This window comes from Balaenoptera ricei, chromosome 14 (assembly GCF_028023285.1).
Source record: "Balaenoptera ricei isolate mBalRic1 chromosome 14, mBalRic1.hap2, whole genome shotgun sequence".
Taxonomy (NCBI): domain Eukaryota; kingdom Metazoa; phylum Chordata; class Mammalia; order Artiodactyla; family Balaenopteridae; genus Balaenoptera; species Balaenoptera ricei.
The window spans coordinates 31,301,965-31,326,092 of record NC_082652.1 but is presented as its reverse complement, the minus strand read 5'-3'; the positions used below and the strand labels follow the sequence as shown (position 1 = coordinate 31,326,092).

The window sequence follows — 24,128 nt, the reverse complement described above, 5'->3', positions numbered from 1 at the left end:
TCTAATGAAGCGCCACTGAAACCCTACGTAGGACATCAGCGATAGCCTCTTTCCTCTGACCTCTTTACAAACGGATTCTAATTTCCTGTTTTTGTTTTTTTTTTAATTGCAAAGGAAATAGTGTTCACTGTAGATAATTTGGAGACTTTGAAAAGCCACAAAAAAGAAAATTACTGACTCACTCTTAATTCTGTCATCCGAAGAGGATCACTATTAACATTCTGATATACATTTCTCTAGTTTACTTTTCTCACATACACATGTAATGCATATGCATACTTTTAAAAAAAATTGTATTGGAGTATAGTTGCTTTGCAATGTTGTGTTAGTTTCTGCTGTATAGCAAAGTGAATCAGTTATACGTATACATATATCCCTTCTTTTTTTGGATTTCTTTCTCATTTAGGTCACCACAGAGCATTGAGCAGAGTTCCCTGTGCTATACAGTAGGTTCTCATTAGTTATTTTATACATAGTATCAGTAGCGTATATATGTCGATCCCCATCTCCCAGTTCGTCCCACCCCACTTCCCCATATGCATACTTATAACTTATTAGATATAAAGTGAAGTCACAAAACACATGGTGTTTGTTATCTGCATTTTCCTTTTAATGTATTATATTTCTGGAATCTTTAAGTATTCTTCAAAAACATCATTTTAATAACCTGCGCGGTATTCATTTACTATTATAAAAGGTACTGTGACGAGCACTCTTGATTCATTCAAATCTTCACACAGGTCTTTGCGTTTTTCCTTAGGGTACGTTCCCAGAGGTGGGGTTCCTGACTTGTCAGGCTGAGCTGCCCACTGGAAGTGCTATAGGACACACACACACACACACCCCCCGCCCCCCGCCGGCCCCTGACTCATGCTGATCGGTGGGGGGGGCGGATGCCTCTGGGGACACTTGCGAACACTGGATGTCATACTTCTTTTGGTCCATAAATCTCGAAGTGAGAAACAATACCTTGTTGTTTTAATTACTAGTCATCATGTTTATTGGCCATTTGTTTATTTTCTTATTAAGATGGTTTTATTGCTTGCCAAATAGTATTCTTTTGGCTGTCTTGGGTTTGAAAAATCTTTTTTTCCATTTTATCATTTGCTTTTTAATACTGTAAGTGGTTTATTTTGATAATATAAAAATATTTTAATCTTATAAATCCACTCTATCTTTTCCTTGGATGTTTCAGCTTTTGTTTCTTGTGTTTATAAAGTTCATGCCCCCAGAACAAATAGAAATTCATCTCTTTCTTTCTGGGATTTTGAGTGTATGTATGTGTGTGTGTGTGTGTGTGTGTGTGTGTGTGTGTGATTTCTACATTTAGATTTTTAAATCATCTGGAATTTTTAAAAATACATGGTATAGATCTATTTTTTCTGATCCATAGATGAGGCTGTGCTCCAGTAAAACTTAGTCACAGAATAGGCTGTGGGTTCATTGGTCCTGACGGCCAAAGTTTGCCTATCCCTGATCTAGTTGAATTTTTAATCTTTTTGTCAAGTCCTTCCATCCTCTTATCTCCCTTACAAATACACAAAAAGTATGTGTGTGTGTATGTATATATACTCACACACACACATACTTTTTGTGTGTATATATGTTGCACTATGTATATATGGAGACAGAGAGGAGTTTGGTTAAAATGACTTATAAAATTATTTGGGAAAAATGTGACATCTTTGTAACATAGGTCTTCCCATCAGACAACATCTAGCATTCATTTATGTCCATCACCAAAGTTTTCTGGTTTCTTTATTGCTGGTTAATCTCAATCCTTGCAGTGTTTTTTGTTGTAGTTGCCATTGTGGCTGGGATCTATGTCGGGGGTCCCACAAACTCCTGCCTGTTCCCTGATTCGCTAGAAGGATCACGGGACTCAGGCAGTTTTGTTCAGGGCGGGGCAAGGGAAAAAGACACCCGGGTAGGTCAGAGGAATCTGTGCCCGGGCCCCTCCAGCAGGAGTTCCCCCAGAAAGCGCCCCTTCCTCCAGCACCGAAATGCAGCAACCGTGATTCTGCATAGATTTTCAGAAACTTCTGTCTCCACTTCTAGCTTTCCTCTGGCTTCCAGACAGTTTTCTTTCAGCAAGTGCAGAATCTGTTTTCCGTTCCTTGGAAGATGTGATGCGGGCGGGCGGCTTGCAGAAGGCAGGCTTGCTGCAGTCACTGTGGGCCCTGGTTGCGACCACAGTCCCAGAATTAAACCCCTCAGGCTGAAGCCTCGGGAACAGCCTCTCTCCCTGATGCTTTATTGTAACTCTTCTCTATAGTGAATCCTCAGAAGCGTTCATCTCACTCGGCTCATTCAGATCAAAGAAACTCCTTCAACTGCAGCGTGAAGAATCTTGGAAAACCTACTTACAATGGGTGCAAAAACTCAAGCCCTTCTCTTAAGACAGGCTCAACTTCACCTGTTGGAGGAGATGGTGGTTCTCTTTGTAGTCTGACCCTGCTTTTACTGAAAAAGCTAAAGGAAAGAAAGCCTCTTCTGCAGCTGGGGTTTAGGAACAAGCCTCCACCCCCCTTGGCTGGCCGGGGAGCGCTCACACCCCATGCTGACTCTCTACTTTCTCATGCGTTCTCTCAGTTACCTTTCTCCCCAGGCCTCCAGCCTCTGAGAGGCTCAGGGGCAGCTAGAATTTCAACTGTTTCTTAACCCTGAAATTCATCCAATAAAGGGCACGGTCTGACCTTCTGACATGGAGACACTGTAATGTACACAGAACTGAGTGAATTAACGTAAGATCTGATGTCACGGAGGCGACTTGCAGAAGAGCCTCCTTCCCAGGCTGGGTGGTGTGCGGGGTGCAGCAAAGGTACGAAGCAGAGAGGGCACTGCCCCTCTCTGGGTCAGTTCCCAGGGGACCCCGGTCCCCCTCATTCAGGTGAAGCTGCAGAGGGGAGGGGGTGGCCGTGGGGGGAGTCTCTTAACTTTCCAAACTGCTTTCTTCTAACTTGTGCTGTGATTACATCCATCCTTTCAGGTTTCAAGTTCCTTTGTCTTCCCTTCAGAGCTTCTGGCTCTCCGTCCAACTGTTCTTTCTGTCTCCGCACTTTGCGTGAGCGGGAACGGTCTTGGCTCCCTGTGCTCTTGTCTCAGACGTCCCTTGGCCCTTTGATTGACTTCAGACACACTTCTTGCCCATAGCAGGCAAAGGTGCGCTGTAACGCATGTAAGACTAGGCTGGGACCCAGCCTGGCCGCTTCCCACATGACGAGATGATGAACTCGCTAAGACCTAAGAGGTATGTTTAATCAGGAATTGGCGTGGGTTCGTGGAGAATGTTGCAACCTGGACTCTCCGTAAACAAGGGCCACCGTCTCTCCCTCCGACCAGTTTTTACCTCACTGCTTACCACAGGTACTCAGGAAATGGCAATTGATTTTGATATTAGCCCAAACAAAACATAATTCGTAAGGTAAGGCAGCTCCAGAAACATTACATATCTTCTTCCCAAAACTTCCTACCCTCTTCCTTTTCCCGTCTCCCCTCCACAGTCACAATGACCCAAGACTCCCTCCTTCATGAAACTGAAGGATTGGGGAAAACCCCAAATCCAATAATCAGGACTTAAAGCCTCTCAGGATGCGAAGACCTCCCTGAGCTCACCCAACTCCCTTTACTGTATTGTATTGTATTCTTCTATATTTATATTTACATACTTTTTTGGCTGCGCCGCGTGGCTTGTGGGATCTTAGTTCCCTGACCAGGGATTGAACCCAGGCCATGGCAGTGAAAGCTCAGAGTCCTAATCACTGGACTACTAGAGAATTCCCCCGACTGCCTTTATATTGTTGACTCTAGTTTGTTTCTTGATTCCAGTGACAAAAAGAGCCTCCGTCCACTGTGTGTGTCCCCTCCCAGTGGGGACCTGCCACCTAGTGCCGGCTCCCATGTGTGACACCCCCCCCTCCGTAACAGAATGTCACCTGGATCTATTTCAGAGTTCCCTGAAGAGAAGAGGCAGCCGGGAAATGTACAAAGAGAAGAAAGCCTTCACTCAGGTAAGCAGCGTTCTACTCTCATGTTACGACGTCTCCTCATTTTGAATTTTCTCAAGTGTTAGTGTCACCTTTAATATCGTCAAAGAAACATGAGCTGCCCACACATCTGGACTCATCCAAAGCCTCTGTGGGGGTGAAAACTGTCTTCCCAAACCAACAGCTCTTTTGTTTCTCGCACCGATCAGCTGGTGGTTTCTTCAAGAAGGAAAGGAACAAACTGGCTTCCTGAGCCAGTAACGCATAATTGCGTGCCGTTCAGGGCTCTGCCGTGCTCACAGCTGGTGGCAGGCGTTCTGGCCTTCGAAGACATTCACACAGTAAAGTAGTAAAATAGCACAGCTGCCGTTGTGTCGGGTCATCCATAAAGCATCGTTTTGAGTGTTGGTTTTTTTTTTTTTAACGCACAAACTGAAGGGTGTCTTAAATTGTCCTAATTGAAAACCAGGTGTTCTCTCCAAGGTGGTAAGAGTGGGGCCCTTTCTGTGCACATGGCATGTGGCCTTCAGAACTTCCTTAGCTTTTCTGAACACTCGCTTTTCTGGATTCCTTCTTTTTAAAAAAAAAAAAACTGCTAGTATTAGGTGTTGGCGAGAACAAGGCATCATTGGGGTGTCAGCTTCCTGAGCTCTCAGGGCAAGGACTAATTATAGAGAGATGCAGTAAGTCCAGGAAACTACGAGCTCCGAGGCCCGGGGCCGGCCTCGCTGTGAATCCCACACCTGATTCCCTTTGCTTTCTCCCCTCTCCAAAGTCCCCCATCCCCAGAGCAGCCTTCACGGAGGGCCTGGCTGCGTGAGCGGGAGGAATGCCAGAGGTTAACTGTTCTCCACGTCTCTGCTCCCCAAATCTCACTTTGGAATCCGCTAAGAAGGGCGACATTAAAATCTGTCGTCCCCACTACTGGGAGCTTCAGCCCCCTTGGGCTTTGAGTCTGTTTCAACGTACTGGCTCCTGACCAGGGGAGAGCTTCTCTTTAAAAGGGTCATCTCTACCCATCGCGGGGTGGACAGCGTGCAGTGCACTCACCCGAGGGTCAGTCAGGCTGGGGACAGCAGAGGGGAGGCCCGGGCTCGGGAGCAGGTGAAGTGCCCAGCCTGCGGGATCGTTGAGCGAGGAGTTTCTGTCTGGCAGAGCGGTGGAACGGAGCGCCTTGGGAACTGCAGGTCCGCAGCCAGAACTCAGAGGAAACTGGCGCCCCGGCGCAAGGTAGGCGCACGCGCAGTCAGTGCTGGGGGGGCTGGCCAGACGGCAGACTTGCAAGCCAAAGAATATATACCCGTAGCGATATATTTCTGTCGCTTGTCAAGGCCTTTCCGCTGGTGGTGGCGGCGGTGGCCCTGTGTGTGTCCTCCCCCTCATGCCCTGCTTGCCTTCTCTGCCTGCACCAGGTGTGTCACGTGGGAAGGTTACTGGACCTGCTTTCATGCTGCATTCCTGAGCTATCGGACCATCTCCTGAAACCAGAGCCTGAGATCAGCCTAGACCCCTCCCCTGGAGTCTTGGCTGAGTTTTAGAAAGTCTTCAGTTAAAGATAAGATGGGTATCCAGCCCATGCTGCTTTAGCTGAGGCTGTGATTCCCCATCTTATTAGAAGGAGTTGGCTTCCCGCCCCAGAATAGGCTGAGCCCAGCTCCCTGCACACCCACCCCCAAAAACACTGCTCCAGCCGCCTCCACTGAGCGAGGAAGTCTGATCCCTTTGTTATAAGCCACACACTCCCTTGGCTTCAAAGATGGCCTTTCTGTCAAAAACTGCGTTAGTCTTGGTTTAGTCAGGCCTAGTAATGCATGGGTGTTGCGTAGAAATGAAGCACGCTTTAATCATCTAGTAGAATTTCTCGTATGTGGGTAGTTTCTTTAAGGAACAGGAAGGCTTTTTGGATATTTGATCAATCCTTAGGTAATCTATGAATTGGACACTCACTAGGGTATATCATAGAATCTTTTTTTTTTTTTTTTTTTTTGGCTGTGTTGGGTCTTCGTTGCTGCAAGCGGGCTTTCTCTAGTTGCGGCGAGTGGGCTTCTCATTGCGGTGGCTTCTCTTGTTGTGGAGCACGGGCTCTAGGTGTGCAGGCTTCGGGAGTTGTGGCTCGCAGGCTCTAGAGCACAGGCTCAGTAGTTGTAGTGCATGCGTTTAGTTGCTCCACGGCATGTGGGATCTTCTCGGACCAGGGCTCGAACCCGTGTCCCCTGCATTGGCAGGTGGATTCTTAACGACTGCGCCACCAGGGAAGCCCTATCATAGAATCTTGTTTTTTTACCTGACCTGGGTTTAAGTTCAAGGAGACAGAGAAGGATGGTTGTAGTTTATAATCAGACTGTGGGGAATGGCAGAGAGGGGGTGGGGGCGGATGGTGTGAGGTTTCTAGAAATCAAAGCAATTTGAGGGCTCTCTGGGGTTTTTTTTACCTGTATAAGCGGGGCCAGATGAGTACTTACAACCAAGTACAGAACCCTTGGGGAAGGCCCAGTCTCCATGTGCCTCTCGTGTGCCTTCCCCGATTTCTCAGTTCAACTTTTGGGGGGAGCCCTCAGGAGAGATGGCCTGAGACTCTCTGATCTCGGTTTGAGACAAAAGCGTCCGGAACCGTGCAGGTGACTCTGCCCCTTGGCCTCCACCGTCTCAAGGCCTCACCAGTTGTGAGTTTCCAGGGAAGTAGGGTCAGGACACGGGTTACGGCTGGGGCCCTGCACATCCCTGGGTCCGCCCAGGCTTCAGTCCTGGGCTGGAGGTGGAGTTCCCTTGTGGCTGGCAACAATCTCCTCTCCGATCTCCACGACTGTCCCCAGGCACGAAGGTGAATTTCTGTGCTTCCGGGGAGATAGGATCATTTAGGTGATTTTGGACATGGGACAAACACTGGCTATCAAGTTAATGATGGGGCTAAGGGTCTTCCTATCCCAGACTTGTCACCCCCAAACTGATTCATTTACAAAGTATTGACAATCTATCTCCATTGATATGTATTTTAGCTTATTCAAACTCCATTCCTTCCTGTGACAACAAAGACCTCTCTGTGTATTTGGATACAAGAGATTTCTTACAAATCTATGTTTACCAAAAATTGAAAAGATGCTCTTGATTGTTCTACTCTCAAAAGTTCTAAGAAACTGGGTTGTTTAACATGCCAATTTCTGGTACAGAGTAGGTATTCAGTATTTACCGAAGGAATGAATGAATCAACAAATAAGTATGCTTTCCCCCTTAGTATTAGGATTAAATATAGTATGTCTTTTACAGCCCGTGTATTCTAGGTAGGCCCTTTAAAAATATATATCATTACCCCAGCAGTGATAACCCATCTTGCTCCATTGAGCAGGGCAGACAGCTTTATTTCTAGTTAGTCACAGAAACCCTTGTTATGTCTGCCTAACCAAAAACAAACCGGATCCTTAATGTGATAAGTTCTTAGATCACGAAGACCATGCTCTCCTCCCAGTGACATTTATATATAACTCTCCTGACGTGCAAACAGGAAAAAAAAAAAAAAAACCAAAACAGAATTACTGGCTCCTTTTCCCCAAACTGAGTTTCAGACAAAGCAGAAGGTTGGCTTCAGCGTGCTGGAGTGTGGAGATTGACCACATACAAACCACTCAGCTATATGCTGTTCCTTTTGACCTTCACAACGACCTTGCTTGAGTTGAGGGTTCTGCTTTGGACATAAGGAGCCGGTTCCCCAGGGCTCTGCGCTCAGCCCCTGCTGCCATGGACAGAAGGAGCGGGACCGGTAGGCCCTCTGCTAAGAGGTGGCGTGAGAGGTAGTCCCTCAGAGGGCGCGCAGGCAGCACCAGGGCTGCTTTCCGTGTGGTTCTGGCTCACAGCTGGCCTGTGATTTTTCTTTGAATCTTACCTGTCACTCTGCTTTTCTTTCCTTCCATGGGTTTGTGGCTCGGGCAGGAGGGGTCTAGGGGTGGAAGGAGGAAAGGTGGGGGCACCCGGGGAGGTGTTTCTATGTCTTTCTGCCCAATGGTAAGCGAGTGGCAAGAACAGGGTGGAGAATGAGCCGTGTTCTCTGAGGATGAAGCTGCGCCAGCCCTGCTGGCCTGTTTGCGCACAAGTGATCTGGAAGAGTCATCCCCCCCCAGGGGGCTGACTTGCTGTGGTTTGATGACTCTCCGTCCCCTGGGTTGACGGGGTGTGACCACCACCCAGCGCATCACTGAGTTTGTGTGGCAGGGGGAGCCTCTGCCTAAGTCTTTGTCCCCATGACAGCCTTTTGAAACTTGGTAGCCAATCAAAGAGGAATGATTCATGAAATTGGTCACTGTTGCCAGCCACTGAATGTGAAGAGTTCACGCAGCTTCAGGGCATTGAGACCTGCGCTGCGAAGGCAGAGTCCGCTTTCCAGTTGGTCCAGAAACTGCCTTCTTGACCTCAGCCGAGCAGTGTGGGCTTTTAGTAGCCGCGAGCCTGCTCCGGTGACCCTCCAGAATCCTCTGGGATCCCGATGACCACCACTTCTCAGGTTTTAAACCAGTTAACACCTTGCCTTGGGTTTCTGAGTTTAATTTCCTGCTGTGTTACAGCCACTAAAGGCGCAGAACGTAACCAAAGTCAAGTTCGCGTGGGGAGAGGGTGCGAGTCACCCGGGCTTAGGTTTGCAGTAACCATTTCACACTAACCGTCAGAGCTTGGTACTTACTGTGCAACTCGGCTTCCAAAGCACCCTCATGCCCATCATCTCGTGATTTGTCCTCATGCCATCCCTGTGATTCGTTGCGGGAGGGGAGGCAGGAGAGGAGGAGCGTTGGGTTGCCGTGTCTCAGGTTCCAGCAAAGCCGGGCTCTCATTTGGGGTCACCTGGCCTCCCCATCCTGTTAATACCTGTGAGGTGCTGGCCCGCCCCTCTGATGAGGTAGGAGGTAAGTGGCAACAGGTGGAAGTGGCCACAGAGGCCTGTCTACCTGCCCCAGGCTGAGCAAGGGGTCTGGGGTCTCTCACTGGTCAGGGTGGACCCACAAAGTAACGGTGGGCGGGGGTGGGTCGCCACATTGCTGACGGGGCTGGGTTTCATCTCATTCACTCCTCTCCACTCATCTCCTGGGTGATGGTTTTTGTGTGCACGTTTTTCCAAACTAATTGTTTGGTTTCCTTTGTTTCTGTGACAAAGCCACCACCAGCAGTCCTTGGTGCCCCCATGAAGGCCCTGGGCTCACCCTGGCTCTGTCGTGGTCCCTCTAACGAGCGACTCCACACACTGACGTGAAGATTGGTGTTTTGTGTGTGCGTGTGTCGGGGGCGAGGTGCAAGGGAAATCGTCAAAAACAGGAACATTTGGTATTTTCAAATAACCCTCCTCTGGGCTGCTCTCTCCTGGCAGGATGACAGTGCCGACCTGAGGTGCCAGCTCCAGTTTGCCAAAGAGGAGGGCTCGCTGATGCTCAGGAAGATGGCCAGGCTGGGGCGGGAGAAGGACGGGCTGGAGCAGGAGCTGCAGAGGTACAAAGCCCTCTACGGGGACGTGGACAGCCCCCTCCCCACAGGGGAGGCCGGCGGGCCGCCCAGCACTCGGGAGGCCGAGCTGAAGCTGCGGCTAAAGCTGGTAGAGGAGGAAGCCAGCATCTTGGGCCGGAAGATCGTGGAGCTGGAGGTGGAGAACCGGGGCCTCAAGGCGGAGATGGAGGACCTGCGGGGCCAGCACGAGCGAGACACCGCGGGCCGGGAGCCCCTGCCCGGCGTTCCGACCTCGCCCTTTGGGGACTCCCTGGAGTCCTCCGCAGAGCTGCGCCGGCACCTGCAGTTCGTGGAGGAGGAGGCGGAGCTGCTGCGGAGGTCCATCTCCGAGATCGAGGACCACAACCGACAGCTGACCCACGAGCTGAGCAAGTTCAAGTTCGAGCCGCGGCCGGAGCCCGCGTGGCTGGCGGGGGGCGCGGGCGGCGGGGCGCCCCTGCAGGACGAGCTCCAAGCGGCGCGGCTGCAGATCAGCGAGCTGAGCGGGAAGGTGCTGACGCTGCAGCATGAGAACCAAGCACTGCTGTTGGGCGCCCCACGCTGTGACCCGGCCGCACCCACGGGCCCGCGCGCCCCAAGCCCCCGCGACAGCGACGCTGACAGCGACGCGGGCAAGAAAGAGAGTGACGGGGAGGACGGCCGCGCGCTGCAGCCCCGGCGGGAGGGCCCCATCGGCGGCGAGAGCGACTCGGAGGAGACCTTCGAGAAGACGTCGGGCTTCGGCAGCGGGAGGCCGTCGGAGGCTGGTGAGTGCCCGGCGGAGCTGCTCCACGCTCGGGAGGACTCGGAGCGCCTGGCGAGCATCAGGCACGAGGCCGAGCGGCTGGAGCGGACCGTGGAGCGCATCATCAACGACACCGACGGCTTCACGGACGCAGCGCTGCAGGGCGGTGGGGCCTCGTCGGGAGCCGGCGCCAAGGAGGAGCCCCAGCTGCTGGGGACCCTCAATGCGAGGATGAAGGCCTTCAGGAAGGAGCTCCAGGCCTTCCTGGAGCAGGTGGAGCGGCTGGGGGAGGGCCTGTCCCCTCTGCCCCACCTCACCGAGTCTTCCAGCTTCCTGTCCTCTGTGACCTCCGTGTCCCGGGACTCCCCCGTCGGGAACCTGGGGAAGGAGCTGGGCCCGGACCTGCAGGTAAGGGGGCTCCCGGCTCTGCCTCCCTGCTCCCTCCTGCTCCTCCTCCTCCTCGCTGGCCTTGCCGCACTCCAGCTCACCCTGCTCACGGCTGCTTGGTTATGATCGCACACCTGCCTTGTACTAAAGCCTCAAGTTTCAACCAAAGCCTTTCTGTTGGTTGGGTTTCTCCTTTTTTTTCCTTCACGCCCCCTCCCCACGGTTTGGTTTGATTTGGTTTCGCTCTCTTTTGTCTCCTTGTTTCTTTCCCCCTTTTCCTCTGATTTTTAACTGCGCCGCCGCTGCTCTTAGCTGAGAGGTCCTCCCTCTTGACACAAGGCTAATCCTGCTGGCAGCGCTAGGATCGTCGCAGTCTGTCCCTTTTTTTTTGTTTTTGGCATCCCAAACGACCAGCCATCCCAACGAAGAAGCAAAGAGGAGTTTAAGACGCAGTACAAACGCTCTTCACGGTCAGGATAATTAGCGGACTTCCCGGGAGCGCGTGCATCCCTGCCTGGGTTCACTGCCCCAGGGACAGTCCAGCCCTGAAGGCCGTAGGCAGCCCACCCGCTCCCTCTGCGACACAGCCCGGCCGGGCGAGGAGCGCGGCGGAGAGAAGGATGGTTTTGATGGCACCCCCGGAGCAGCGGGCGGCGAGTGGAGTAGCCCCAGGACTGCTCTCGCGTGCGCCGCCCTGGACTGTGGCTTTCGCTGCGCGACCACAGAGAGGAAGCAGCAGGAGCCTTGTTTCCGTATCCTTCGTGGGTAGTGCGCTTGCGGGCGAGTCTGACTCATGCGTCCCCATCGCATGCGCCTCGTAACCAGCGTGTTGCATTCTTCTCCCTGTTTCTCTGTTTGCTTTTCAGATCTCTCAGCCCGCCATTTTGCTCAGCCTCATCTTGGCTCTGTTCTCTCCTCTCTCTGAGGCCGCTGTGTTTACGTTGGTTTCTCTGGTCATGCTTTTCCTCATCCCGTAGTTTTCCAGCCGTCTGTCTACCTGCCCCACCCCACCCCGCCCTCTTGTCCTTTGTGTTTTGTTTAAAATTTTAAAACAAAAACAAAAAACAAAAAACAAATCCCTCCCGTGCACCTAACAGTCCAAACTGAGAGATCAGCTGGAGTGGCAGCCCGGGCAGGAGCGAGGGGAGGAGCGGGGGCCCCTGCATCTCCGAGCCACACGGGAGCTGCACCGTCGAGCCGACGGGGACGCGGGGAGCTGCCGGCCCGGAGCCCAGAGCTGCTTCAACCTGGAGGTCAGCGGGGGCGGGTCCCAGCGGCCACGCCCCCTCCCACCCCTCCTTCGCCGTGTGTCGGTGTGAGGGTTCCTACCTGGGTCCGAGGCCCCTACGGAACGGGGAGGGGGGGCGATGCGGAACCAGGGGAGACTTAACTGAACCAGAATCCATTGCATGCAACTGAACTGAGGGGTCCATACAGGGTGAGGGCAGGGGGACTGGTTCTCCTGGGTCCTCAGGCAAAGCATATGAGACTGATTGGGGAGTGCTCTGTGGCTTCTTGTCAGACGGCAAGGAAAGCAGGACTGAAAACCAGGCCATGTCCCTCCTGTGTTTTGTGGGCCCGCCCCACGTTTTCCATGCCGGCGCTCCAGTCGTAGGGCAGAATCAGGGATGCTCTCCTGACCCGGCGACTCTTCAGCAGTCTGTTGTCATAGCAACCCATGTCCACAAAGCTCGCAGCCCCCACAAATACTCTATTGTATGCAACAGTTGTCCTCTCAGTGAATGCTCTTCCCTGCAAGTAATTCAACCCAGTACAGAAGGACAGGTGGCCCCGAGGAGTGAGTGTCTGGCCCTGGTACTGCCCGTTGAGGCAGGTTACTGCAGGGTTAGAGCCGCATGTTATGCATCAGAAAAGGTCGGGATGAAGGGTCTTCATTCATCAGTCCCAGCGAGGATGTTACCATTCAGCTTTGAGGCATCAGCAGTTCCCAAAAGGCAGGAGAGAGGACGAGGAGTGTTGCGGCTCCTGTAGCTGGTACCGATTTTCTTTTTTTTCCTGTATGATTTTATAACTATAAATATACAGTAAAAATGAGCAAAAACTAGCCAATCAGAGTACATCAAATGATAGGACACGTAAGACCACGACCGGCCCGTCTGCGTCCTGTCCTGCACACGGGGTACTGGCACCAAAACCCATGGCCAGAGGCGGGGTGTCGACACCAATTTTCTCTGCCCACCTTGGCCCTTCCTCGTTTTCCACGGGCTGCTCCCTGGTCCTGTCCCTGGAGCCCTCTTTCCTGTGATACACCGTTCAGGGCGTGTCCCACGTAACCACCGTCTGGTTCACTCTGGTGAGTGTCGGAGGGCTCTTCTCCACACGCCCCCAGGCCCTGCTGGATTCTGTGGGCGTGACGAGTGTGCTCCTCGCTTGCCCAGACATGTGTGCTTTGCAGAGCTTCAGAAACTGGCAGTGGTTCTGGACAGAGGAAGATGCTTCGTTGAATCAAACCATGTTGTGGGAAAACTAAACCTTCGTAATAGGTCCATTAGCAGAGTTAGTTGTTGCCATGTGACTTAGGGTCACTGAACAGTGTAGCTCACAAGGGATCTGCAGACGAATCCCCTCATTGTGCAGATGAGAAGAAGGAGTGTGAAGCAGTGTCAGCAAATTCTCCCCACCCCCCAGCCGGCTGGTGGTGGAACTGGGTCCAGAACCGCTTCCTCAGGCCTGGTCAGTCCTCTCCCCACCCCGACCCCTCACAGGGAGGAGTGCTGCCTGTACAGCAGGGACTGGTGCCCACTGGGCCTGGACACCTCCAACACGAGCTCTGTCTCCTTGGGGGCGGTGTTTCCAAATGCAGATCACCAGGGGGACTAATTGTATGCCCAGCTATCTTGCCATGGAATGTTTCTTCTTTTAAGCATCTGTCTGGTTTCCTTTAATTTTATACATTTTAAGCAGGAAGTAAAAAAAAACTCAAAGTGAAAGGCAAGGTCCAGGAGCATCATTTCCTAGAAGGGGAAATAGAATTACTCAGGAGTTAAACATCCTTTGTTCTCATTTTTCATTCACCAAGGCATTTCACACAGAAGAGAAAACTCAATTATGTATGCAAACACATTGTATATTAAAATACTTTCTAAAAGATGAAACATATTCTAGGACCCCTCTGATGGCTCCATAGCTTTCCCTTTTATGAGAAGAGCCGCATGGAGATCGCTTGTAGGGTCTGGGGCTCAGTGGAGCTGCTGTGTCCCTGGGGTGGATATCACCCTGACAGACTGCTCAGTTTGGTGTTTGACTATTACTTTGGATTAAAGAATTGTACAATGGACCGTTCTAGGGAGCAGAACTCTTAAAACCTTTTAATGAAAATGTAACCAAATTCATTGCCAACAATTGCTTTCCTGTGAGGCTCTAATGGAAACAGTGCACAAAGCTTCCATCAGGTAGCAGGGAAGCTGCTCTGGGTTAAAGACACACATCACATGGCATGGATGTCATTTCTGCTGTACAGCAAAGTGATTCAGTTATATATATATATATTCTTTTTCATATTCTTCTCCATTATGGTTTATCACAGGATATTGAATATAGTTCCCTGTGCTATACAGTAGGACCTTGTTTATCCATTCTATATATAGTAGTTTGCATCTGCTAATCCCAAACTCTCAATCCATCCCTCCCCCTTATTAGCAGTTTTCTTTACTACCTCTTCCATTGCCCTTGAAATGACCATGGTTTGTCTGCACAGCTAACTACTCCTGTACACGTGTGAATTTCCTTCAGCTCCTGGCCCTTAGCTCCTCGGAGGGGGTGGTGGAGGGACTGATAGGACACCCAGGATCAGTGGCTTAAAAGAAGAAACAACTTTCTGAATTTAAGCTGAAGTTCAGAAAATTTCTCAATTCCAATTTCTCAAGTTCCACTTGTGAAGTGCTTTCTATGTTTTTTGCCTTATAGATTTTCAAGTTTGGGGAAAGGGGAAAGAAGTTAAGTGCTTATTTGACAAGATTTGGGTGTTTGGCCAAACACCCAAACTTAACTACTACTAGTACTAGCAGTACCAGTAGCAGCAGTAATAACAACAAGGCGAAAAAGAAAAAAACTACCTTACTCCAGGGTACCGTGTTAGCAGGTAACAGGTCTGTGCAGTGAGAGGCCTGCCCCTCTGACCGCACACGATAAGCTTGGGAGGGGAAGGTGTATCTACCCAGCCTCTCAGAACTGTCACAGCCAGAGAGAGCCAGAGTCACAACCTGCTAACACCCACTAACCTACTAATGCAACCACACAAAAGTTAACTGCTCAGAGGAGAACAACCAGACTTCAGAAGGACCAATATTGCTGTTGCCTGTTCCTCTCGGTAGATATCAGCAAGATTCTCATGTGGCACTGGATTCTTCCCTGACTTTGCTCCCTGTGGCTCCCGGCAAATCTGCTGAGAGATTCCCATCTGTTAAGGAGAGCAGGGTACGGAATATGTGGTTTGGAATGTGTGGGGTGCCTTAAAAATAGTTCTGAATGAGGAGTAGCCAAGCACGGGCACTGGTCAGATTACACACATAAATGACACCGAGCCTGTGCCCAGAGGATTGAGTTTCTGGGTCAGAAATCTCAGAGATCTTCTCCTGAGCCCCTCCTCTTGTCCTTTAATCAACGAGCTATCCCTTCGGCCTCAGCTGTGACATACCATCCTCGATAAAACGACGTGGGGTTTATGCCAAGTATGTGTGCACAGGTGTTGACCCGATAAACCACTTTGGAAAGAAGGGGTAGCAAAACCGGCCAGAACAAAATGGAAGTCACGGGAGATGAGGTCACAGGGATACAGGTGAAACAGAGTCCTAGTTAGAAAGTAGTGTTGCTAGTGTCTAATAAGTGGCTACAATGAAAAGCTTTTTTTTTGTTTGTTTCATTTTGTTTTTGGTATATCGAGATAGTGAAGTTGTCTCCTTAAGTGTGGAAAGTAATTTATAAGCCACTATCTCTGAAGATGGCCAGGAAATTAGCAGTGTAAATCGGCGTGGGACACGCCACGTAGGGGCAGGTGTGGGCTGCGGGCTTCCCATTAGTAACACAGGGAGGTAGCTGTGGTGTCGAGACGAACACGAGCCCACAGCCTGGGGGCCACTGCGGAGGGTGTCCGTTCACGTAAACAGTCTGCGCAGGACGAGGTCAGTGCGTTCGATGTCTAATCAGAATCTCAGGTGAGTGCGCGGAGGATGGTTTCAGAATCTAACCTTCGGGAACATGGCGATGAAGGGAAGTATGTATTTTCCGGAGATCTCTGTGTTGCGTGAAAATGCTGTGAATGTGGCAGTTGTGTGGCCCTGGATGGAAATTTCTGCCACAGCCTGTTTGTATTTCTGCTTTTGTAACACTGGAGTAACGGCATCCTGACAAGGAGCAATTAGTTGTCCATAGAGTTTAATGTTCCATTAGCAAAAATAGACCAGAAAAGAGGAAAATGTGTTGTAGATGAGGAGGATCTAGAAGTTTCTGTCGTTGACCAGCCTCCACAGACGACACGGGAGCCGCTGTAGGTGAATCAAATGTCCCAGATGAACATCCTCATAGGACTTAAAGGGTCCTTTTCTGTGACCCTTCCAAGGTGAGGTTCAGAGGAACACATTTTTAATCAAACGACAGTGAAATAGGAGGCCTGTATATTTGTTCAAAATAAAAAGTTTATATAATTATTTATTAAGATGACAACCAAACGAAATAGTGTAATATGTAGAAACTAAATTAATAGGTCTTTGCTTTTCTTAAAAGATCAGCTTGATTTCAATGCTCGTTTTAACATCTAATAATTCAGAGCTTTGGGCTGGTACCAAATGTGTTAAAATACGGAGGATTTTCATATTTTAAATGTATAGAGTAGCATGTAACTCAAAAGTAAATCTGGGACTTCCCTGGTGGCGCAGTGGTTAAGAATCTGCCTGCCAATGCAGGGGACACAGGTGTGATCCCTAGCCCGGGAAGATCCCACATGCCGCGGAGCAGCTAAGGCCCGTGCGCCACAACTACTGAGCCTGTGCTCTAGAGCCCGCGAGCCACAACTACTGAGCCCACGTGCCGCAACTACTGAAGCCCACGCACCTAGAGCCCGTGCTCCACAACAAGAGAAGCCACTGCAATGAGAAGCCCGTGCACCACAACAAAGAGTAGCCCCCAGTCGCCGCAGCTAGAGAAAGCCCGCGCGCAGCAACGAAGACTCAATGCAGCCAAAAATAATTTATTTGGAAAAAAAAAAGAAAAAGTAAAGCTGGAGGAATTCCCTGGTGGTCCAGTGGTTAGGACTCGGCGCTTTCACTGCTGAGGGCCGAAGTTCAATCCCTGGTTGGGGAACTAAGATCCTGCAAGCCATGCAGCATGGCCAAAAGGAAAGAAAAAAAAAGTAAAGCTGGCCATAGAGCAACCAGGTGACCTGGAAGCACTCCTGTGCCAAACTCCTCGAGGGGCAGGAGGGAAGCCCCAGGAGGGCAGTGGTCGGGGGCAGCTTACTTACTGCTGTGTCCCCAGTATAGAGCCGAAAGCTATAGGCACTCGGTAGATAGAAAGTGCTGCATAAAATATCTAATGTCCTTTTAAATATAGAGCTCTATTCCCAAGAAAGTTAGGAAAATCTTCAAGGGTTGGAATTGACTTCAGAATTGAAAATGGACAGGGAGAGAAATGAACCAGGACCACCCCCGCAAACTGCCCTTTATGAAAGGCTGAAGAAGCGTCTGTCCATGGCGGGGGGTGGGGGGGGCAATAGGACAGCTTGCCCAGCCGCGTGAAGCCTCCCCAGGGTACCCGTCAGGATGGCGGCCTCACCAGGACCAGGCTCTAAGCTGAACCCCTGAGGAAAGGAGAATTTCTGTTCAGCTGCTGGCTTCTGCAAATTCAAGACCACCTGCGGGCACATCCTCAGCCCAGGCCACACTCGAGATCCTAGCTGATGCCCCACCGCCGATGCGCTCATGGCGCTAGCGCAGCAGCAGCTAGAGCCACTCTGAGACCTCCAGATCCTAGAATTAGCAGATAGAAACTGTAAAAAAAGCGCTCTCAGATCGACCAAGGGCCAGCAAACAGGACAAAAAAGTAAGTCGTACTGTAAAAGATCCCACATATTAAAGAAAATAGAACTTTTAGAAATGAGAAATTAGTCATTGGGGTAAATTCGATGTGTAGAGAAATACCCCTCTTCAGAGAGAACCCCTGACTCTGCCTAGTAGATATAAAAGGCTGCAGTAATAATATCTAGTAACCAGCAAAGTTACAGAGGCATTCACGGTCTCAGTAGTTCTTGAGTTTCTTGAAAAGAGGATGACCTTAAATCTCTAGCTTTCAAAAATTTTATCCCAAAGTGGTGAATTCCCAGTGTCTCTGATATTCGGTCTCCATCCTTCTTTCTGTAAATTCTCTTGTAGTCAACCCTGTGCTAGGGCAAGTGCTCTGCTCTTTTATTGTCTGCATTTCCTACTCTTGGGATGTGATCTTCACTCATGACAATCCAGGCAACACCAGCTTATATCAGAGGAGAACAGCGGTACCCTCGGTGAGAAATAACAGATTAGTTAAACGTAATCAGAATGAACTAGCAAAGTGACAACTGTTTTTCTTGCAACAGACCACTCTAATCCCCAGCTTTATAAATCACCTATCTTTACGCAGCAGAAACCAGTGAGTAGCACGGCATGCCTCAATTTTAATGATGACTGAGATTTTCAATATGACAGCGTTTCCATCTCTAAAAAACATTTCAAAAGGAGAAGCTCGGCCTCTATCATGGCCATTTGCACATAAAAGATGGATTTTACCAATAACAATTATGTTAAAGATTCCTTTAAGTATTTTAACCTAAAATGTAGCAAGCAGATCTTATGTAGCTCCTCCAAGGCACCATGTGTGTCTGTTCGGTGAAGGAGCCCCAGGCTGGTTACCTAGAGCATCCTGGGTGGGAATGTGAGGAGGAAAGGGAGGCCTCCCATGGGGCAGGAAAAACTCTAACAGGAAAGTGTACGAACTCATTAACTATGCAACTGAGAGGCACATGTGAACTTGGGCAGTGAATCTAAGAGGCTGTGTGTGAGGTGGTCATGCTTGACCATCAGGACTGCCAGCTCTGGCGCCCCCAGCATTTAAAAAGCTGTCTTGAAGCTGCTATGGGGGCTGCCACCTCTCGGCCTGGTTTGTCTTGCCGTGGTGGCCGAAGCTCAGGTGCTGGGTACCGCTTACCCACCCGTCTGCTGGGTGAGAGGTGCAGGGCAGGCGGAGCCCAGGTGAGGCTCTGGGGGAGCTGCTGAGGGTCACTCCTCTGCCACCGCGCCCATGCGTGCCATGTCACTCCATGTGTGTCCCTGCCTTGTGCACGTTTGTCCTGCATCTTCAGCTCAGACCGAGTTCTTGCTGCCACTAAACCCCTTCCTTTGTCCCACCAGTCAGCTCAGGGGCTCCCCTGTTTTACCTAAACAGAGTGTATTGATAAAGGAGCTGCAGGGTCAGATTGCGCAGGTGGCCAGAATGCATCAAGAGGAGGCAGAGAGATTTACAGACACCATCCGGAAGGTAAATACGGACCACGGTTCAGCACCACCTTCTCTGTCTGCAGGGCCGAGAGAGAGAGAGAGAGAGAGAGAGAGAAAGAGAGAGAGAAAGAGAGAAAGAGAAAGAAAGAGAAAGAGAACAAGAGGTGTTTTATAAGGACTCTTGTCTCCCGCACAGGCTGTGCAGCCTGGGCGCGGGGCTGGAGGGCGTGTGGAAGGGACAGCCCTTCAAGCTGCCCCCTGGGGGTCTCATAAAGATCACTATCTCCCTCCCTGCTCGAAAACATGCATTTCCATGCTGACATTGTGGTCTCGGGAAGGTCTTCCTAATATCTAATCTAAACTTTCCTGCAGCCAGAATCAGCAAAGTAAAGTAAGGGCCCTAAGCGCCGGACATTAAAGTGTGTCCATAACTTTCACTGTCCTGCAGATTGATATGTTTTGACAATATTAGGTTAATTTTCTGAGAGAAACGTCAACAATTCACCCATTGTTTTCAGAAAGCTGCCATTAACTGAGCTGTGGCCTTATCAGCTCTTTCAGCTGATTTAGAGTAACCTGTTCCTGGCTCCTGATCCCTCATCCACTCAGTCCTTCCCCAGAGTTCCTAGGAGACGGACTTCACTGCCCGCAGGCCTCCGAGGACCATTCAGTTCCTGCCACCCCGGATCTACTTGAGTTGTAAACAGATATCCAGGCTCGGAATTGCCATGGCTGCTGCTTTTTGTATTTGTTCTTGAAAGATATCTGTATCTTTAAAACCAAAAACCAGTTGATCTTGAAATGGCACCACGGTATTTTAAATGCATATCCTATGCAAAATAAGGTACCTGTGTATCCAAGAACTTATTTTGGCAAGGAATGTGAGTTACACCGAAGCCCCGTGTTGCCGTGGTCGTGCTTATCTAAATGGGTCAAAAAACTGATTAAGGGAGCCCCTTCTGCACCTTGCCACGCAGAGCAGAGCTGAGCCGGGTACCATCCTTTACCACTAGATGTGCACCCCTTTTTAAAAGTTACATTTATAGGTCAAGTTTCATGTATTATTAGGTAATATGAAATTATTTTCCTTTTGTAAAGGGTAAATTCCTACGTAATTTAACTTTTTTTGCATTGCACCAAAAATCATGTTTGAGTGAATTTATCCCTGGAGACGCCGTTAGCAGAATGGCAGGGTCCCAGGTGTTTCTAGTACTTGGATTCAGGATAAAGGGGTGGGTGTGAAGAGTCTCCCAGTCCTCAGTTGGAGGTGGTGAGATGGCATCTAGGCTTGTTCAGAGGGGAATGGAAGGGGGGTCCCCTCACCTCCCTGAAGGCAGAGGACCAGAACTCTGAGACTTGGGAAGTGTGTGGGGTCCTGGAGGAGAGGTCAGAGCCAGCGAGTCAGGAAGGGTCGTTTCCAGGAGGTTAGGGATGAAAAAACCAAGAGAACATCCCCTTCCCAGGGCTGCGCCTCCAGCGGCCAATCCTGGGGGCCCCTCTGGGACACCCGCCATGCACTGGGCACTGCACAGCATGAGTTAGCGGCACTCAGCAGCTGAAACTTTACCAGGGTCAGTCGATAGCCTAAGATAACACAAAAATAAATTGCAGACACTGGATTTCCAGCAGCTGGGCTGCCGCTTCGTCACTCCGTCCTGTCCTGCATCCACAGGAGAGCGAGCCCGTGGTGGGACTCGGCTGCTGAGAGCGTGAATGAAATCGCCATAGCTTTATGTTATCCCAGCTTCAAGTGCAAACTCGGTCTGGTATCACGACAGTGGCCGTGCAAGTGACCACATAGCCCAGGGCCTCACAGAGTGGCCTCACTGGTCACCGGCCTTTAGCACGTCGGTCAGACCAGTGTCGACCTCAGGCAGCCACAGTCATGCTCCCATGGTCCCATGGCTTCTGAGCACCCATCAAGTTCTTTAGGGAAACAAAACCAAACCCACCCATTGGCTTTTGGCACAAGAGGGGGTATTAAGTTAGGATAACGATAAGGCTGGCATTCTAACCATCTCTTTGGTCTGTGGAACAGAAAGCTTCCATCCCAGGTATCACTTTAGCTACTATGGATGTTATTCCTGTGCCCTTATCTGTAAGTTCAGATTTTATTCACACCCTTTTGCTTAGTCATTATTGACACGTAACAGTTGTTTACTGCTTGGAAGAGTGTCTATACCCATGTGGAAAAGGCAGCAACTAACATAGTGATGGAAAACATTTCTTTCCCAGCAATGCTTTTGTTTCCCTGAGTGTCGCCCATACCTGGTAGGAAGGTGAGGTCTCAAGCGTGGAAGTAGCTTGTTGGTCTTTCCTGTGCGCTCACCCTCTGTGCAGTCTAGTACTAGCTTGTCCTCTGTCAGGGGGTGTGGGGACCACAGGGCCCAGGAAGTCAAGGGGAAGGATTCCCACTTGCTTGGCCTTGACAACTGCAATCTACCTTGGGTACCAGCCCCTGTGTGGAAGGCAAATGGGGTCTGCATATAAGTCAGCTGTGAGCCATCTATTCCAAGAGACAGTTCTCCTGACAGAGTTTAGAAACATCTGAAAACACCACGAGAGACTCCATAAAGAAAATTGATCCTGACACCTCCCCTTGAAAGAGCACTTGCTTCTGCATCACAAAACGCTCAAGGTTTCATTTCTGAGCGAAAACGCTCAAGGTTTTGTAAATAGCGAACCTCTCAAGGAGTTTACTAAACGTGGGGGAGCTTCTGCGTTTCACGTCCCATGTGCAAAATGGCACGGATTGGATGGCCGTTTGCAGAGACCCTTGGTTTGGGTGCCAGGTCGGGACAGGTACCCGTCACACCGTCTCTTTTCTTCCATTCAAGATGGAGGAGGAGCACCTGTGTGCCTTGCGGCGGCGGGAGCTGGAGGTGCACAGCCTGGCCCTGCAGAACTCGCTGCACGAGCAGACCTGGAGTGACGAGAGGCTCTTGATGCAGCAGGAGCTGTGCTCCCTGAAGCAGAACATCTTCCTTTTCTACGTCAAACTCAGGTGGCTGCTGAAACACTGGCGGCAAGGGAAGCAGACGGAGGAGGACGCGGAGGATTTCACGGAGGTACCTCTGCCTGGGGAGTTCCTTGTCTTTGCATCTGTTTTGCTCTTGCCCCCACTCCCAGCCAGGCCCTGCTGTCCCCCTCCCCTGATACGTACAGTCATGTTCTGCTGCTTCAGGGTGTTTTGTCAAGTCCAATCCAGGCAGTGGAAATGCAGTGGGTTGTCCAGTGCTGCCCTTTGACCTCGTTTTAAGAGCACGCTGGTCTGTAACATCATCCTGCAGACAAGTGTTGCTGCCACGTCTTTTGTTGCTGAAAGATGAATTCGTTAAGTTACCACCCTGAGGTCCTTATCGGTTCATTCCACAGTGATGGTTTGTGAAACCTAGTTCTAACTTGTTCTCTCTTCTTTCCATTTTAGTTCTTGGTCCTAAATGCCAGAGCCCGTTCTGCCAGTGCAGTTTCATACGGTCTCTCTGAGCTCCAGGGGGTACTTTCTTGCCACCTCTGAAACCTGTACACGCTTCCTTCTTATGCCTCAATTCCCAGATTCACAACAGAACCAGAACTGAGTTATTTGCTTTCTGATTTGTACCGATGAAGGCAGAGTGATCTCCAGCTCTGCAGGCTCCTTCCTGGCCTTGCTCTCTGGGGAACACAGGGCTGGAGCCGCTGGTGTCCGTGTGTTCTGGACATTCACGCCCCTGGCTACCTTGTCGGCTGCTTTCAGGGCTCTCTGACTGTTGCTTCCTTTTAGCCCCTGAACACCTTTCCTCTGCTTCCTACTCTCACAAACAGTGTATGTAATTTTAAGACACCCTATGAATGGGAAGATACAGTGATGCTCTTGCCTCAGGGTGAAGAATGTCTTCAAAAACGAATTCAACCTGCTTCCAAATAGCCATGACCTAGAAAACCATCATTAAGCAAAACCTAGTAATAGTTGTAAAGTTTTCTGTTGATCAATACTTTGGAGTTCCTCCTTCTCTAATTTATAAAACTTAACTGTGAGCAGTAATAATTTATAAATAGTAACATTTCTAATCTCTTCTAATAAACCTGGGCACCCACTCTATAAAATGGAGAAAGTGGCCAATGAGTGCCATGGCCAGAATGAGCCTATTAGGGGAAAGGGCTGAGAAGCAAAGACATGATAACCCCTAAAGTGGGTAATTACCCTCAAACACTAAAAATCAGGCTTCAGGGCAAAAGGATTCGGGTGGAGCTGTGATCATCCCCTCCTGCCGTTTCAGAGTGAGCTTCCAGAGACCTTCCACAGGCTTGGGGAGCCTGGCGTTCAGGAGGATGCAAAGGTGGACGGTCCAGACCAAGATGACGACGGTCCAGGCTGTGGCTTTTCCCTGGGGGAGCATCCTCCACAGTTTGGTGTGCAGATCGGTGACCATGGACCACGGCTGCAGCCCACAGACGGGGGACAGCTCCACAGGCAGGTGGGTGCCCACGCCGGGGAGAGGAGACCCCTAGTCTGTCTGTCATCAGTTCACGTGCTGTTGTTCCCAGGGCAGAAAGGTCTCATTTATTTGGCTTATTCACATAAATAAGGACATGATAAGGTCACATGGATTGTGTCCCCTCAAGGCCAGCAAATGTACCTCAGCAGGAAGAAAAAACGGTATTGGATGCAGTAGCCTGTGCCTTATAAAGGTTGACCATTCTTCCAAGGAGGAAGTGCCATGACCATGGCCAGAAAAGGAACTTAGGGCTTTGCTGTTTGCTGAGTGGGCGTCGGCATCATCACTAAACTGGCAACATAACGCACAGGAGGAAAGACACAACAAGTTTGGTCTTTTTAATCCCCAAACATGTATAAAGTGTTTCAGGTTCTTTTTAAGCCACGTGAAACATAATGTCCCAAATAAAAATACTTGACGACACTTGGAAAAAAAATTAAAGCGTGTGTAGAGAGGTGGAATTTCAGTGTAGAACCTTAATTATTAGTGCTGCCAAACGCCCCATTCATTTTATAAGCAGACAGGCCCTGCTGAATAAGCCAAAAGATACTATGGCCCCCAGAGTTTTTGCACTTTTCTACAAAACGGC

General features: G+C 50.1%; 1 protein-coding gene across 4 annotated transcripts in view; it reads left to right on the top strand.

Moving 5' to 3' along the window:
- The window catches only part of MTCL1 (microtubule crosslinking factor 1), a 123,590-nt gene that overhangs the window by 66,777 nt on the left and 32,685 nt on the right, over positions 1–24,128 (top strand). For 2 of the 4 annotated variants that reach the window (XM_059893591.1, XM_059893594.1), the window contains exons 4-8: positions 3,951–4,010; positions 9,334–10,599; positions 11,676–11,831; positions 21,899–22,129; positions 23,321–23,518. In XM_059893591.1, coding sequence (XP_059749574.1) covers positions 3,951–4,010; positions 9,334–10,599; positions 11,676–11,831; positions 21,899–22,129; positions 23,321–23,518 — 1,911 coding nt within the window. Of the gene's footprint in view, positions 1–3,950; positions 4,011–5,141; positions 5,217–9,333; positions 10,600–11,675; positions 11,832–21,898; positions 22,130–23,320; positions 23,519–24,128 lie in introns of all 4 variants that reach the window. The other 2 variants (XM_059893590.1, XM_059893593.1) reach the window with 2 other exon arrangements.